Genomic DNA, 18,182 nt, shown 5'->3' with positions numbered 1-18,182 from the left:
AAACCAGCCTATCTATTTCATCAGCACTTTATAGTTTAAACACATTTAAAACACTTTTTTTACAAAAGTAAACTATATGCCAAAACCACGAACAAATCAAGAATCCTATAAAACACATAGGGCTATTAAAAAAACAAACTTAACACTAAAACACAAAGCAACAAAATATCATAAAATGTCGAATCCAATAAGTCTAAAAATCAACAAAAACAAATCCAAAACAAACATACGAGAAAAATAAAACAGAAAATTGAATAGTTCAGCAACAGACTTAAAATATTGATAAAAAAGATCCTACTCTGCCATGTCCTCATCATCCATATCTGCATCGTTTCCAGATGTGTAAAACACATAATCATCATCGTTCGATCCAGGACCATCACCTTCAACAACCATAGCAGCATCTCCTTCACGAATTGTACCTTCATTACCTCCAGCATTCCGTGAAGCACCTGCCTCAGGCACAGCCACGGTGTATTTCCAGCACGTTACTCTGTTATGACCGTATTTTTTACATAATGAACATTGACGACGTTTACTCCCAGACTGACTTATGGCTCGCTCCTTTTGAGATTTAAGGCGTTTATGAGAATCACAACCTTTGAACCTAGTACCAACTGGAACACGGATAGTGGCCGTGCTCTCTGGAGCAACTCCTAGCAGTTCAGTAAATCGATTACGTCGTGTCTTGGGAGGTGCATTTATTTGAGCTTCATCAGCGACTGACATAAACTGCTTGATATGATCACGAAAATCAGACAACTTATCAAATTTTGAAATCAACTTGTTCACAACATACTCAGTTGCGTGACTAATCTCACGAACACAACGGTTAATCTCCTCACTACGATCTGGATCTCCACCATCCGTAAGAATGGACCCGAGGGAACTATTTGGAACAGCTTCACGCGTCCAACGCCTCAATATATATTGTTTCGGAAACTCCCTTATATCAAGAATCTGTAACACGCAAAAAATGTGACTACACAACAATCCAAACTGCTCAAACCTGTTGCAGATACACTTAACAGTAACATCCTCCTCGCGTATCATAACCTGTAACATTTAATATCCCTAAAACACAGTTCATATAAAAAATGAATAATAAAAAAAGGGTACACATAAAGTAAAACTAAAAATAACCTTGAAAAACGAAGAACATGGCTGATCGAGATCCTTTATAAAAAACTTAATGAAATCACCGACGTGATCTAATCTGACACTAGTACAACGATGAATGGCATGTTGAATCTCGAGTTGAACATCCAAAAATATAGTTCTGGTATATATCTGAGCTGCTTGCTTCTCGAGAACAAAATCACTCCACTCTCCAGGGTTGGTGTATCGAGTGTCATGATCGTTTTTCCGATGCTCGTGCCTTTGCGCTTCAATAGCCGTATCGAAGTGGCTAAGAAATTCAACCAACGTGCACTTCGGATTGCTAATCTTGCCAAAAAAGTGATTCTCGCTTTCGGACCTAGATGATGTCCGCATAAGACCAGACATTTCTTCTTCGCGATAGTAAGTTGGAATCTATAAATTCACGTAGCCCGTATATATACGTCAGCCATTCATGGTCGGTTAAACCGAAATCATGAATAATAGCTGCCCATTCAGCCTCAAACGCTTCGGGCAATAGAGAATCAGTCCAAACAACTGCAGACAATCTTTTCCTGAAATCTGTATTTGAACATAGGACAGCCTCGACCTAAGGGAAGATTGTATCATGAATGACAAAAAAAATATTAAAACACAGTAAAAATCACACATATAAAAAAAATAAAACCCTACCATAAAAAAACTAGACCTTTGTAGTGAGTTTATCCATGATATGCCACATACATAACCGATGCCTCGACTCAGGCCAAACATCCGCTATAGCCCTTTTCATCGCAGTGTCTTGGTCAGTAACGATTACGGGAGGCGCGTACCCATATGCGTTCTTGATCGCCCTAAGTAACCAGCTATACGTCTCTGCCGTTTCAGAACCGAGAATTGCAGCACCAAGTGTCACGTTCCTATTATGATTATCAATCCCAGTGAAAGGGACAAACATCATGTTATACCTTAAAAAAACACACAATCAGCGATGACAAAAGGATCATGATGTATTTATAAGACAGTAAGTTTTAAAACACATTGAATATATAAAAAATTAAACGCATCGTTACTTGTTACGCTTGTAGGTAGCATCAAATGATATAACGTCCCCAAACATATAATAATTCCTCTTCATATCCTCGTCGGCCCAAAAAATGCACTTCTACACACCTTCGTCTGTCGTTTCATATTCACAAGAGAAGTTCGGTAAAAACTCCTTTTTCCTCATCAGTCGCTTGACAAACATTTCCGCATCAAACTCTCCGATAAAAAGATTTAATTCTTTCTTGAAATTTTTAAAATCGACTTTGGTCGCACCGACTTTGTCGAGCCCACCATACACTTCCTTCATAATGTTAAATGCACGAACAGGACCAATGTTGAGATGTGACATCTTGTTTATCATCTCTTCGTGTGCACGATTAATACCCCTGTTTTCCTTTAGAAGATGTAAATCTTCTTCATGCACAAAATCATGGTTGTGCGCCTCTATAAAATGATACAGCAAATACTTCTTAGCATCGGTAAGCTTTATTCTGATCGCAGCTTGGCATCCGGTCCTTTTGGATGGAACCCTACGTACCCACCTATCAGACGGTTGTTCGACTAAGGTATCGACAGGTCGAAAGTCTTTTTGACCCTCCTTTGAACAAAAAAAGTACTTGTTTATAACAATACCACGGTTCTCGTGCTGTGTGCCCTTCCTTACAGTCCAACCTCCCGCTTCTGCGTAAGTTTTATAAAAGTTATACGCGTCATCAACTGTGTCGAATAACATTCCCTCTGCTGGCGTCAACGAAGAGGGTGAATCTGGAATATATCTCTTTGTTCCAGTGTTTGGAGAGACTTGTTCAACACCACGTAATTGGTAATTAGGTGCATCTACAACACATGACAAAAAATGTGTATAAAACACATTTCTAAACAAAAATAATGCAATTTAAAAAACACCGATTCAATGATACAAGGTGAAACTATAAAAAACATTTACTTCAAACTCAATAACTGTTAAAACACATCACATATAACAAGCTGATTTTTTCTCAGAAAGAGTTTAAATAAACAGAACAAAAAACTACAACTATGGAAGTTAAAACACACCATTCAAATATGTAAGAAAAGGGTGACCTTCGGACTACAAACCATCAGCCCACTTATTTGAATCAATGAACAAAAACAACCTGAACATGTATGACTGTTAAAACACAACACCAATAACAAGATGATGGTTTGGCACAACCTCAACATCTGTTGAAACACATAATTGGTAAAACACATTACAGTTAAAACACATCATTCAAGAAGAAACTATAACAGAACACATAACTAGTAAAACACATTACTGTTAAAACACACCATTCAATATGGAACTATAAAAAAAATTGACTTCAGCCTCAATAACTGTTAAAACACAACACTATTTAAACACACCATTCAATGGATTTATATAAAACGTTGACTACAACCTCAAGATCTGTTAAAACACATAACTTGTTAAACACATTACGGTTAAAACACAAACAAACTGAATCTGTATGACTGTTAAAACACAGCACCAATAACATACATGATGGTTTTTGCACATAAATTACAAGTATGGATTTTAAAACACACCATGAAATATCTTAAGGAAAAAAATTAATCTTCAGATTAGAAAAACAGAGGTCATCTTATAGAATCACTGAACACTAAACCTCAACACCTCTGCTGTTAAAACACAGCATCACGAAAAACTGACGAATTTGCATAAACATGATAATAAAACAACACAAAAAACTACAAAAGTAACTGTAATTACCATCTCCACCATCAGCAAGGGTGTTCGGAGCCATGATTTTTCAGACTGAAATAATATAGAATAAGAACGATGCTGGTGAAGAATAGAATGATCAAATTATAATATATAGATATGTGTTTCGTGTTCGTGGAATTTGGAATAGATTTGGATTCAAAAAAAAACTATAATCCCGCATATCATGCATATAATCGGTTACACATACGAACATGCAAAATATAGTTATTTGAGATAATTACCAAAAATAAAATAAAATATATATGCAATTACATGTTTGCCCTTCTAGTTAAAATACATCCATGCCACATGTCAATATACTATTGCTTCCTAGACTTTCTAGGAAAATTGGACTTTCCACACAACTCCTACTCTATATATATATATATTAAAAAATAAATCGAGCCGAACCGAACCGAACCGAACTGAGCGGACCTATGCTCGTGCTCGGTTCGTTTACAAACCGAACCGATCTGAACCGAGCATTTTTTTAATCGAGCTGAATCGAACGAGCAAATTCCGAGCATTTTCTAAGCGAGCATCGAACGAGCGTCGAGCGTCGAGCAATTTGAACAGCCCCATTGATTTATTTAAGTTATCTTTAAGGCCAGGTCTGACCCCTAACAATCTTTCTTTTTCATAAGAAAACGTTTTTTCAAACTGACCTAACCCGACCCGACCCGAAACCCGTTCTGACCCGGCCCCATTTCAACCCGGACCCGTTCCGACCCGAACCAAAACAACCCTTTTTTTAATTGACTTGTTTTGACCCATGACCAAACCCGACCCGGCCCGACCCGTTTGCCAGGTAACTAACTGATTCCTAATATGGACATCAATCCGGTTGGTGGTGTACAGATTTAATGAAGTGTTGGTTGGAATACATAATGGATTGGGTCGGATTCAACAGGTTTTTGAAAACTTCCAAATGCGGTTGGCGCAGTTAGAGGTTGCGGATAATGTCGACATGGGGGAGGAGGAGGCTGTAAATGTTGGAGTTCCCAATTAAATGAATGTGGTGGTTATGGAGGTGAAGAGGGTTGCTGAGTTTGCCAAGAAAAAATCAGTTTGGAACTGGTTTCGGTTCCTAGAAAAAACCTAAATATTCATCTCTAAGTCTAAGCACAACCGGTTTATCAGTATTCATCATAATGGGCTGCAAACTGCATTAGCATGTAAATAAAGTTATGGGCCTTATGGCATATGTCTACCTACATATAACAATGTGACAGCCCAACCAATAATTTCAGCCCAGCAGTTGTTGGTCTAGTTCTAAACAGAAGCCGACAAACCAAAACTGGTCCAAACCGAAACCAAATAGTCAAAAACTTGGTTCAGTCTTTGGATAGAAACTTTCCACGTGACGTGAACCATGAACAATCCCTGTCTATTTCAAGTTATGGGTCTCAGACTCTCAGTCCGGTCTATTTCTGGTCCAATCCCCCTGAACCATGAACAATCCCCACTATAAGTGAATAGTTATAGAGAAATGATCTATATGTATGTATGTATGTATGTATGTATGTATGTATCAAGTCATGTTTGCATGTCAAAATATGAATATGTGTGTTACGGCAACGCACACCGTTATATATAATAATGCACAATTATGTATGATTAATTTACGCAGGGTTATATATTATTGCACAAATATTTCTTAAAAATAGTAGTATTTTTTAAATACCAGTATGATACTTAAATTAAAGAGAATAAATACTCGATTTTATGGTATAGTTGCAAAAATTAGTGAAGTATATAAAAATGATTTGTGGTTAAAAATGTGGAGCGAGATAAAAAGGTAAACAAAGATGACTAAACGTTTTTTTTTTAAGAAAACGCTATATGTTTTATATCCGGTTAAAAGTGAGAAAAAATGTGGAACTAGATAAAAAGGTAAACAAAGATCACTATACGTTTTTTTTAAGAAAACACTATTTGTTTTAGTTTTATATCTGGTTAAAATAATGAAATACAACTATTGTTGACTTTTTATTTGGTTTCGTAATTATTTAAAAGTTAATCGTTTTTTTAATGAAAGATTTTCTTTTAATCCATGTCGTCTATGGGACTTGAACCCAAGACCTCTCCCTCTTAAACCCAGGCATTTAAAGGTTTGCCTTTCGCAATGGACCACAACCCCGTTAGTTAAACATTAATAATTTTAACTTAAGTATAATATTGATATATAATTTTTGAAAAGTATCAAAAATCAAAATATAGTTCGCCAAACAATCTTATTATTATAGCCAAATTTACAACATAAACATCATCAAAAAATTATTTGTTTCATATATTTAACTTAACACTTTAAATAGAAAGAAATAAATAAAAATGACTTAACGATTAATCGAAAACTAAGTTTTCCTCTTCTTTACAGTTGGATCTTCGAAGATCAGGAATCGGCCCACACCATAGATTATCACGTGGAAACACATCCAACTTGATCCATCCTCTAGCTTGGATATGTACTTTTGTCTTTAAATAATATCATATAGGTTACACAGTAATAATATCATATAGATTATAGAGTAATGTTACATTTATATTTTGTAAGATTCATATCTGAGAATAATAAAAGAATATATGTTTATCGTTTTGTTTGAAAGGTACATAACCAAACTAATAATTTTAAGATTGAAAGTCAAAAGCAATAAATTATATAAACTAGTAATAAGCCTACGCGTGTTGGGGCGCATGAAATTGCGAAAAAATTAGCGACATTACAAAAGGATATTATTTATGATACAAAAAATAACTCTACTCCTGCGAATACAATACAAATTCGTTGTAACGAAATTTTACCAGAACACGATTCCAATGTTGTTCAGACGATATCGGTTCAAATTGTTAAAGGTAAGAAAATATTAACTATATTTGACACGTTCGTTTTTTAACAAAACTTTTATCAAAACGTAGATAACATAAACACGCCGCAACGATATATTGACAAATATTTTCACACGCTCTTTAATTAGAAAAACTAAACCACACTTCAATAAAATAAACACGTTGCAATGATATATTTGAAATACTATAAGTTAAAAAAAGGAATACTTGGTTTTATAATAATTAAATATAATAATATTTTTACTCCACATGTTGTGGTGAGAATTTGGCTAGTATTGGTTTGCTTCATTACGGTAACATCACGAAGGCTATGCGTAAAAAATAGCATATTAAACAAAAAGTGGTTAAGTTCCTGAGGTGTAATTAACTTTATTAAACTTTAAGGGCTACAGTGTAAATCGTTAAAAGAGAAAAAAAATATATTAAATGGAGTGGTGACATGCTAAATTTCTTAAAAATTATGGGGTAAAAAAGAATGTTATACACTATAAAATAATTTTTATACCGTAGTTTTATGTCTGTTTTAATAATAATAAATAATAACAAGGATCATTCACATAATTTACTAGTTTGACAATTATTGTACTTGTTATTTTTTGTCTTATTGTAAACTTAATCAGTCTTTCATGTCCCTGTAACCGGTCAAAATATTTAGTTGAGCCATTATCAGTGTGTTCCTGAGTTTCAATTAAGGAAGGAAAAGAAAGATTTAAAGACATGTCAAAAAAGAATCGTGTTTTAGAATTTTTTTTAAAAAGAAAATGGAGAGAAAAGAAGAGAAACCGAATGAAAACTTTTATTTATTTTCTTCATTTTAAATCCTTTTAGATTGAAGAGATTTAGAAGGATATGATTTTTAATATATATAATCTTTACTTCTCTTTTCATTTCCTTCAAAATCAGGATTTTCTTTCCATTCTCTTTCTTTTCCCTTCTAATTCATTTTCTTTTCTTTTCTTCCACCTATTAAAAACACTTATTTTTTTAACTTATAAAAATAATTTAAAGAGAAATTGGATTTTAATAATCCAAATTTTGCTCCGTTGGCTGGCAATAATCCATACTTACGAATTTTTTCTAGACAATCCCAACTTTCTTTATAAATCTCACGTAAACACTCTCTCTTAGCGCTGCAAACGAATCAAACGTTCGGCGAACAATACGTGAACTGTTCGGCGGGAAGTTCGTTTGTGTTCGTTCGTTTATTAAACAAACGAACACGAACAAGAATTTTCGTTTGTTTAGTTAAATAAACGAACATGAACAGAGGTTGCGTTTGTTCACTATGTTCGTGAACTTCGGTAACGTGTTTGTTTGTGTTCGATAGTTCATTGGTGTTTTTAACTTTTATATTTTATTTAAATACTTCAAAATTCCGACAAATAAATATTTAATAAGTGTCAGTTTATTATATATTTTGTTCATAAACGCTTATTTGTGTTTGTTTGATTCCATTTGTGTTAATGAACATTAGTTTGTGCTCTTTTGTGTTCATCAACGTTCATTGCCTAAAATTAACAAACAAACACAAACGAACACGAACAAATTCATTTCTTAACAAACGAACACGAACAAAAAATCTCGTTTGGTAAGTGTTCATGAACACGTATATTTCTTAACAAACGAACACGAACAAGGTCTTGTTCGTGTTCATTCGGGTCGTTTGCAGCTATACTCTCTCTCTCTCTCTCTCTCTCTCTCTCTCTCTCTCTCTCCACCTCCACCACCACCGCTGCCTAGGGTTCCACCATAAGGTATATGGAAGTCATGTATGACTAGGGTTTCACTACACCACTAGCATCAGCGGCGGGGTTCAGATGCGCTTTTCGGCAAGTCCTAAAGTGTTAAAGAAGGGGAGTGATGAGCATTGACCGGTGATAACCTTTTATCTCGATTTCGATTAGAAACACGCTGGAGAAGAGGATGTGAATGGGGATTAGGATGTCAAGGGTTGTATAAGGGGAGTGGTGATAATAGGTGGTTGATGATGATGATCATGAGTTCTATACATCACTGATTATGTAGAACTTGGAGGATTTTATTGAAAAAAAGATGTTTTATAAAATTTTGAGTATGTTGTTACGATGTAAATATTTTTATCTACATCTCGATATAAATTTTCGAGTTCTGAATATTATCGTACAAGTGATCGAAACACAAATGTGCATATACTCAAAGCTACCTAATAATTATTTTTCTATATAAACTGACAATGTTTACCTTCTCATTATTTTAAAATATTTTATCAAATTCTGAATATATTGTTGCTTTATTTTTATCTACGATTTACCTCAGTTTACTTTTAGTTTATATAAAGTTACATTGTTAACTTTTTCGTTATTTTAATAATCTAAAGTAATGTTTTCTAATCGAGTATACCATTGCAACGTGTATATTTTTATTCACGTGTTGATATACATTTCACTTGAAACCTAGTTGTAGATGATAATAATATACAAGTGACTCAATCACAAATGTACATGTCATTAAAGTAACCTCAAAAAAATTATATATAAATTGACGTTGTTTACCTTTTCGTTAGTTTAAAATGCTTTATAAAATTTCAAATATATTGTTACGATAAGTTTAGTTTTATTTACGATTCAATAAAAGTTTTGTACCTTGACCAGTCGAATCAATACTAGCCAAACATCGGTACGGTACTGGTATACGTTATTATGATTCTGATCGATGTAAAACATGTGTCGTTATACTAAGTATCGGCACCATACCTACCGATGCTGATCGATAACCTGTCACAAAGCATCAGTAATCCCACTAGTTAGAAAATAAAAAGAATCATGCCAATTATTCAACATGTCAAATAATATAGAAATAAATTATAAGAAAAGACTCATAATATTCAGGTTGGGGAATCAAGGATATGTATATAAAAGAAATTATGCTTTTAGAATATAGTCTGGATAAATCCACTGATCACTACTCTCAAACTAAATTATAACACTACGTATGATAATGGATTGGGTTCAGATTTGGTATTGGTAATCTCATACACATACCTGCTTGTAGAATCGTGTCTCATATCCAACCCTATACCCGTCAGGTATTTGTCGGGTATCGGTATACCATTAATTTCTTAAAAAATTTATGTTGGGGCTTCCAATGATTTTTTTTACAATTTATAATTATTATATATTTTATTTATATAAGAACTATTATAAATTAAAAACTTACATTACATAATATAAGTTTTATCATAAATTAATAATAACTTTATAATACTTATACACTTATATGTAGATACTTCACAACATACAAAATATATACTATTATCACGGTTAAGTTATTTTACAAAGGAGTATAAAAATAAGAATTGTAAGAAGCAACTATAGAATGACAAGTGTCCCAAAAGAAATCAAGTGTGAATGGTAATTTTGTCAAAAATAATAAAAATATTAACCTTTGACCCATAAATTATACTTTATGCCCTAATTTAAGTTCTCTTTTTGTTGGCCCTTGTCCTAACTATTGTCGTGACCACTCTATTCTACAACATGGATGATCCAAGCCCCTACCATATATTTGTTTCACATATAAAGTTTATCAAGAATAACTTAGTTTATTATACTTAGTCTAGCTATGGGTTATGGGGTTTGGCAACTACCACGCTCAACACTTTTTTGAGGGCGCTATGGGTGCGAACAACACTAAGGGTGGGCTCGGAAGGACACAGACTGAGTTGAGGCCATTAGGGAGTGGGGGAGGTTTGAGTGTGTTTTTTTAATGCCCAAACCAATCATATTTAGCCACTTCAATTTCAACACCACAGGTCAAATAAAGTCCCATAACACCTCGTTAGAACCTTTTAAAGCTCCTTCAACTAAAGTTACTTCTCTAATCTCAAAGCTCCTTTAAAGCTATCCGACAATAGTTTTATATATTCGTCGTCATTGTAAAAGTAATGAATAAAAACTTGAAAATTTTAAAAATCAAATTGTGTTATTGCTTGTGATCCTGGCATTATTTTATAGTTTTACAATAAGATGCTATTAAATTCTTAAGGGTATTAGGGGCAAATGGATAAATGCCCAAAGTACTTAAACAATACCAACTAATGAGTTTATTTATATAGTCTTAAAAAATAATTGTACCGTTGAAAACCGGTCAAAAATCACTACCACCTCGTATTCACAATCAGTTTCCAATACCAGATTGTGACTACCCAATTTCCAAATCGAACTGGCAAAGTAGCGAACAGAAATGAATAAGGTACCCGAGTACCCTAATAACTATTGTTGCTTTTGGATTTATTTTAGGGAAGTGGAAAGCTACTTGGTTCTTAAAGTGTATCATTACTTTGTTTTAAAGTTTTTCAAGGATATGTGAAGTTTTATGACTCGAGGGTATGTTGTAGATGGCATGTTCTTCAACTCTTCAAGTCGATAATTATGGCTAAAAACTTCATTGAAAGAAAAAACTATAGTGAAATACAACGTTACATCAAAATAAAAGTTGATAAAGATTCCTCTAGTGTGTTAGCACGCAAAGTCGTTTGAATTTGATTTACGCTTATATGGGACCATTGATGTTATCAGTGTAATAAAATGCATTTAGACATCTTAAGTGCCTATTGATGCTTAATTGAATATGGCCCCCTATACCCTATATATCATTCAACTTGCTACATCTATAAATTCATTGAAATACAACGTTCTAGTAAAATTTTCAAGAGCCATAATAAATAATCACGACTCGTCGCAACCACGCTACATTGAATATTTGAGCAACATAGTCCTTATGTATTTGAGAGAAGCCAAAATCTTATTGTATGAATGTACTCACTATATATAATTATCAAATGGCATTACATTTTGTTGGCTTTCTAATAGCATCATTAATGTATGGTGTATGACTCACTATAGATATAATAGCTTGAACTCAACACATAAGCCCACATGAGGTAATGGCTTTATATTTTCATACAATTCCCCACAATACCAAGATGCTATATACTATAATTAAACAAATATCATAAGTAATTGAGATTTTCTCAAAGGAATTTAGACCCACATGATGCATCTTATTGATTTCATGAACAATTCATAATTACTTGAACTTGAAAATGTTATATAAAGGTCCAATGTGGCAATGTCATAAGTCTTACATAATTACCCACAATAAATGATGTATAGATAGATATTGATGGTGTTGTACTTGTGGTAATAATAGTTGTACCAATTTGAAAATAGTGCGGTTAAAGTTTGTAGTTTATAAGTTGCTCTCATGTATTAAAGAGTGCCACATGCTTAAAAGTAGTACCTTACTATATAGGGTGGGGGCCGTCACATTTAGTGCTAAACTTTGATTAACTTATGACACACAAGACTTCATGTTCTTTAAATTTAGTAAATCCCACTTATTACCTCCTCTTTATGACCAATTTACATTTAGGCCCCTACATTACATATAATAGCGAAATACCCCCTTTAAGTCGGTACTTAGTACATTTCACAAATTAAAATTAAGTGTCATTTCTCCCCTTTTGAAATAAGATGGGCATTTTGTTATGTTCTAGCTCTAATAGTGCTATTTTACATATTTTGTGGTTTAAACATGTGTATCACGTATGCATTTAAACCACAATATACGTTACATCCTTCAAAACTTGTTTTGTGTAATATGATAACATGTTATAGGTAAACTACTGAGAGATCTAAACTAAACTTTTACTTTTCTGAAGTTTACGCGGCTAATATGTACTAAAGTGTTACGTGACATTTTTCTTTTTCATAAATGGATACTAACAATTAACCCTCACCCTCTACCCCATCACTTTTAGAATGTCGGCATATCCCCCATTATGACCAATTGACCATCTCTAATCATTCCAATGTTCCCTCGTTATAAAGCCCCAAACCCGAGAGTCCTCACAGTTAGAACTAAGCATCAAATCATAGTTCTTAATCCAATAAGTGTCATATAGCGCAATGGGAAACATCAAAATGTCAAATACATCAAGTCACAAAAGTTTTAAAACATAACACTGAAATATCATAAAATGGCATCTAAGGTTGATAGAGTGGTTTAGCCTTTAATCCATATCGTGTACGACCTACCAAGCATCAACCTCCATTTAACCTAACATGCATGCTAAAAAGTCAGTTACTCTAAGTGAGTTCTAGTTTATGTTAAAACATCAAGATATTGTTTTAAATAAAACATGTTAAAAGTTATATTAAACCGCACTTGACATCAGTCATTTGCGTCAACGTTAATCATCAACTTAAACATATAGTTATGAGAACGAGCTTCACCATCAACTATGTGTCACGTAGTTAAGCAGGCTTATACCAACACAAGACGACATCAATCATCCTTAACTGTAGCGGCATCCACTCACAGGATCCTATCAATAATACTAGCAACAAATGCTAGCCATCAATCATTTATCGCCAATCGTTAATCGTTTAACACTTAACTTCAATTAATATAAATTAAACACATTACATCACCTATAACATGTGTTAATCGTTTAACACTTAACTTCAATTAATATAAATTAAACACATTACATCACCTATAACAAGTAATAGATAACAATCACCTCAAAAAGTATGGATTTTTAAGGTAGCATACATATCAACCCAAAATAGTAAACAAAAGCATTTGGAACTCACTAGAGAGTCAGCTTCTTATTGTTAGCAACGTACAATTCGACCCTTGATTGTTTAGTTAGATTGGTTAAACATTCATATGAACCATGAAATTTTTTATTCATATAACCTAACAAAATGTAAGACATTTCATGGATTAAGATGCCAACGAAATATAACGTTTCATTCAGACAACATTTCGTTTCACATCATATATTTCGTTACATTAACATTCCGTAGACCATAACATTTCGCCCATCAAAACATTTCATTATGCATACTTTCATTGCATAATAGCATTTTGTTCATATAATATTTCTTCGTACCAACATTTTGTTCTTATTGACTTTTCGTTGAGCACATATATTTCGTTGAGAGAGTTTAGTGAAATATACCTGAAAACCATAGAAGGTAACAATGACAGTTGTGATAAGATCCAACTACGCTCAACGTCAAGATCCTAACCTTTTCATCAAAAATGTATCAGAATCATTCCATGACATTGTATAATGCATCAGATAAAAACCATGTAAACTTTAATGTAATTCGTACCTTCTTTTTGCGAAAACCAAACCCAAGCTTGAAACTCTACAAAACCAACGAGGGAACTCTAGGAAACAACTTGTTTTCGATTCCTGGGGAAGAAACTGTAGGATCGTGCGACTGACCCAAATGAGTCGTTCAGAGAGGTTTTGATCTATTTCAGGTGCAGAAAACAAGAAATAGACTTAGTAACAGCTTGAACTTCAATTAAAACACTGATTGTATTGATCTGACGTTGTTTACAATCAAATCTCACACCGGCAGCACTTCGGCATGGAAAACAAGGACTCGATTACCTGATTTCGCTCCTGAATGACTATATATAGTGCTTGTGATTCCGCCCAAAACCTAACAGACCATTAGGAGCGGAATTAGCATGATTGTGATTCCGCTCGATACTGTTTGGAGCGGAATCAGACTTTTGCTGTTTGGAGCGAAATCAACCTCTACACATCCTAAACTTTAACATTTTCTCGTACAACGAGCCCTAATCTATACAATCTAATCTAAGACTCGATACAAGACGAAGTCGACAGATGCACACTCCCCCTCAGATGTTGACGAGTCGCACGTGTCGAGTCTTTGACAGTGTCATGTCTTCGCATCTTCAGTCTTGATCATCCTCAGGGCTTCACTCTTTCTATCTTCATCAACAGACTCCCCTTAACAATGTGTTGGCATTCCTTTAGTTCTTCAGCATCATCTGCTTCAGGATCGTTGTCTGGCTTTCACAAGTCCATGATCGTTGCCTGGCTTTAACTTTGTCCACAGAAACGAAACCTGACTCATGCTCTTTCCACAGAGTCCTCAGGTATCGTAACCTGGCTTACTATCCCACAGCTTTTAATTTTCAAGATCGAAACTTGGCTCTAGTTTTGCTCAGAATCAATAACCCAGCTCATGCTTAACCTGCATAAACTCTACCTCAAAGTAAGTTTCTCATGTATCAACTTATATAGACATGCACCAACACTGATTCTCCCTCAGATAAAACAAAGATTTTGATGAACCAATTTTTGATTTAAAAACACATTTGATGTTCAAAACACACTCTCACAACAATGTCATCCTATTTAGCACTCGGAATTTTGAAAATCAGCTTTTCAATACCAGTTGTCGAAAATCTTTTTGAATTTTCAAAAGTTTATGCTAAAACACACTAAAAATTTTTTTGGATTTTGAAATGTAAAGAAATTGTAATGCAATAAAGAAATATTTACAGACAATGTTTTGTGAGTTTGTGTAAGAGGATCATATCAGTTTATTTATGAAACAAGTCACTGTTAGACCCGCTTATTTAGTTCTTATAAAACCATTTTTCGATAAAAATTTTAAGACTTGAAATAACAAGTTAAATTCATATTTTCGACAAAAATCGGGCATGACCCATTCGTACAATGAGCATGCCCCTGTTTCATACAACTTTCATACACATATTCCATGACCCTTACGACTAGACACAACGAAAATCCAAGAAAAACATAAACTTTTGACCAATACATCTACTAACTAGTTTAGACAAACTTTCACAATTATTGACCCAAAACATTAAAGCATCTAGCGGAAGCGCTTAATATGTTAAGTGGTGATCACGTGCTCGCTTCAATTCGCCATATCGTCTACGATGAGGATTTACCTACATTAACAAAAATTTCAAAAGTTAGTTATTACGCTCGCTAAATCATAATTCTTTCATTTTAGTTCCATCCGTATATGAACTTTTAACCATTTCACGCATTCGACTACCCAAAAACTTGGGTATAGCATCAACACTCTCAATGAGAGTTAAGTATACGCGTTCGACCCGTTTGATTGGGTTATTTGCTTTCAACATAAATTCTTCTTTCCATCCGTAGAACGGATTAAGCATCTAGCATTCGTTATAGCATTCAAACCACCCGTTCAAGACGAATGGTATCATATCATTACTCGACCTAGTTACTCAAACCGGTCGATTTGCTTATCATAGCTTAACCTTCGTTAGCTTAGCCAAATCCGCAAGGGATTTGCTATTTATTTACTAGTCAACGTATCCATTATAGCAAGAAATAACCATTATAACACAATTTGCTCGACACAATTACAAATCAAAAATTTAAGTAAAGTTTTGTACGTCACGAAACATACCTTTGTCTTGTGAGCTTTCCGACTTCCTAGTATTGGAACCTTCTTCCTTCACGCCTATAACAACATATTCATTCGTTTATTTAGTACATCTAAATTTCATTCTTTCATCTTCCAAATTATACACATTTTTCTTCTAAGCATTTCATCAAACACTTGGTGGTCATCAAATTTACACATAATATTTACAACGTACAAAGCATGAATTTTTACTAATTCATCCTATAACTCATCATAATCAATTCAAGTTCATACCTTTCTTTTATTCTACATAATTTCATCCATCAATCATGTGTCACAATAAACTTTCTACATTAAAAATCTAGTTATAAGATATTACTCAATCACCCTACATTTATCATCTTCCTAACAAGTGGGTTTTTACTACAATCATAACAATTCATCAAAATCAAACATAAATTCTGCCATTATACTTATCCTACTCCTTAATCCTAACTTAATCTCACAATTTTCATGTCATGCACTCATGCTTGGGTCAATACCCACCTCCTACAATTTAACAATTCATGAAATTGAACTTACCCTCTTCAAGAATCAAGTTAGGAGCTTGCAATTTACTGTTTGTGCCTTGGGATTCCTTGAAATTTTATAGGAATCGATGGAGTTGAGGAAGCTAGGGTTTCTCCTTCCCTGGCTCTTGTTCGTTCGACCAGACCCAACACACACCCACTGTGTGTTGGTTTTTAATCTATATTTTCTTTTTATCATTTAGTTTTTGGCATGTTACACTTTTGGTCCCTGAAAATTAGTTTCTTATTTAATTTAGGCACCACACATTCATTATTTAATATTTGCATTATGTTTCATAAACCAAGAAGAGCTTTCTAAATTGATTTCTTTTAACTTATGCTTAGTTGACATTTTTGGGGTGTTACAAGTCTACCCCCCTAAAGAGGTTTCGTCCCCGAAACCTGGCACAAACATATTTTTAAGTGTGTACGTACCAAAAAGGAACGGGTAGTGCTTTTTCATCTCGTCTTCCGCTTCCCATGTAAGTTCCGACCCCTTTCGGTGCCACCATTGCACCAACACTTGCCGAACTGCTTTGTTACGGAGCTTCTTCACCTTGACATCTTTAATGGCCATTGGTCTTTCGACATAATTCAACCCCTTGTCCAACTCGATGTCATCGAGTGGTACTAACGCGGTTTCATCCGCAAGACACTTTCTCAATTGCGACACGTGGAAGGTATTGTGAATTCCGTCTAAAGCAGGCGGTAATTCTAATCGGTATGCAACCCTTCCAACACGAGCCAAGATTTTAAACGGCCCAATATAACGAGGACCCAACTTACCACGTTTGCGAAAGCGGATTATACCCTTCCATGGGGACACTTTCAGCAGAACCAAGTCTCCGACTTGAAATTCAATGGGACGTCTTCTTTTATCTGAATAAGCCTTTTGTCTATCCTGGGCTGCTTTCAGTCGAGCTCTAACCAACTTAATCTTTTCATTCGTTACTGCTATTAAATCACTTGGCGCAAGCTCTCTTTGCCCTATTTCTCCCCAGCATACGGGAGTTCTACATTTCCTCCCGTACAGTAATTCATACGGAGCCATTTGGATACCACTATGGTAACTATTATTATAGGAAAATTCCACTAGTGGTAAATGGTCATCCCAACTTCCCCCAAAATCTAGGGCACACGCCCTCAGCATATCAACAAGTGTTTGAATGGTTCTTTCTGACTGGCCGTCAGTTTGAGGCTGGTAGGCGGTGCTTATGTGTAATTTCGTACCCACACTCTCGTGAAACTTTTGCCAGTAACGAGAAGTAAATCTAGTGTCCCGATCCGAGACAATTGACACGGGCACGCCGTGTCGAGATATAATCTCGTTCATGTAAATCTCCGCCATTTTCTCGGAAGAGTAGGCCTCTTTAATAGGTAGGAAATGAGCGCTTTTCGTAAGTCGGTCCACGATTACCCATATCGCATCATGCCCTTTTTTCGTTCTAGGAAGCTTGGTTACCAAATCCATCGTTAATTCCTCCCACTTCCATTGCGGTATCTCCAAGGGTTGTAATTCCCCGTATGGCTTTTGATGCTCGGTTTTCACTTGGGAACATGTTAAGCATTTCGCGACATATTTGACTATATCGCGTTTCATGCCCGGCCACCAATAGTTGGCCTTCAAATCCC

At 34.6% G+C, this 18,182-nt stretch overlaps 1 protein-coding gene across 1 annotated transcript; it reads right to left on the bottom strand.

Moving 5' to 3' along the window:
- Positions 1–294: 294 nt before the first annotated feature.
- Positions 295–1,506, bottom strand: LOC110920042 (protein FAR1-RELATED SEQUENCE 1-like). The gene is made up of 2 exons (XM_022164280.2): positions 1,144–1,506; positions 295–1,056 (listed from the first exon to the last, which is right to left on the bottom strand). The coding sequence occupies exons 1-2, from the start codon at positions 1,504–1,506 to the stop codon at positions 295–297; spliced, it is 1,125 nt and encodes a 374-aa protein (XP_022019972.2).
- Positions 1,507–18,182: the final 16,676 nt, after the last annotated feature.

The sequence above is a fragment of the Helianthus annuus genome, chromosome 16 (genome assembly GCF_002127325.2).
Source record: "Helianthus annuus cultivar XRQ/B chromosome 16, HanXRQr2.0-SUNRISE, whole genome shotgun sequence".
Classification (NCBI taxonomy): domain Eukaryota; kingdom Viridiplantae; phylum Streptophyta; class Magnoliopsida; order Asterales; family Asteraceae; genus Helianthus; species Helianthus annuus.
The sequence above is the reverse complement of the archived record's forward strand: the minus strand, read 5'-3'. Positions and strand labels throughout refer to the sequence as shown.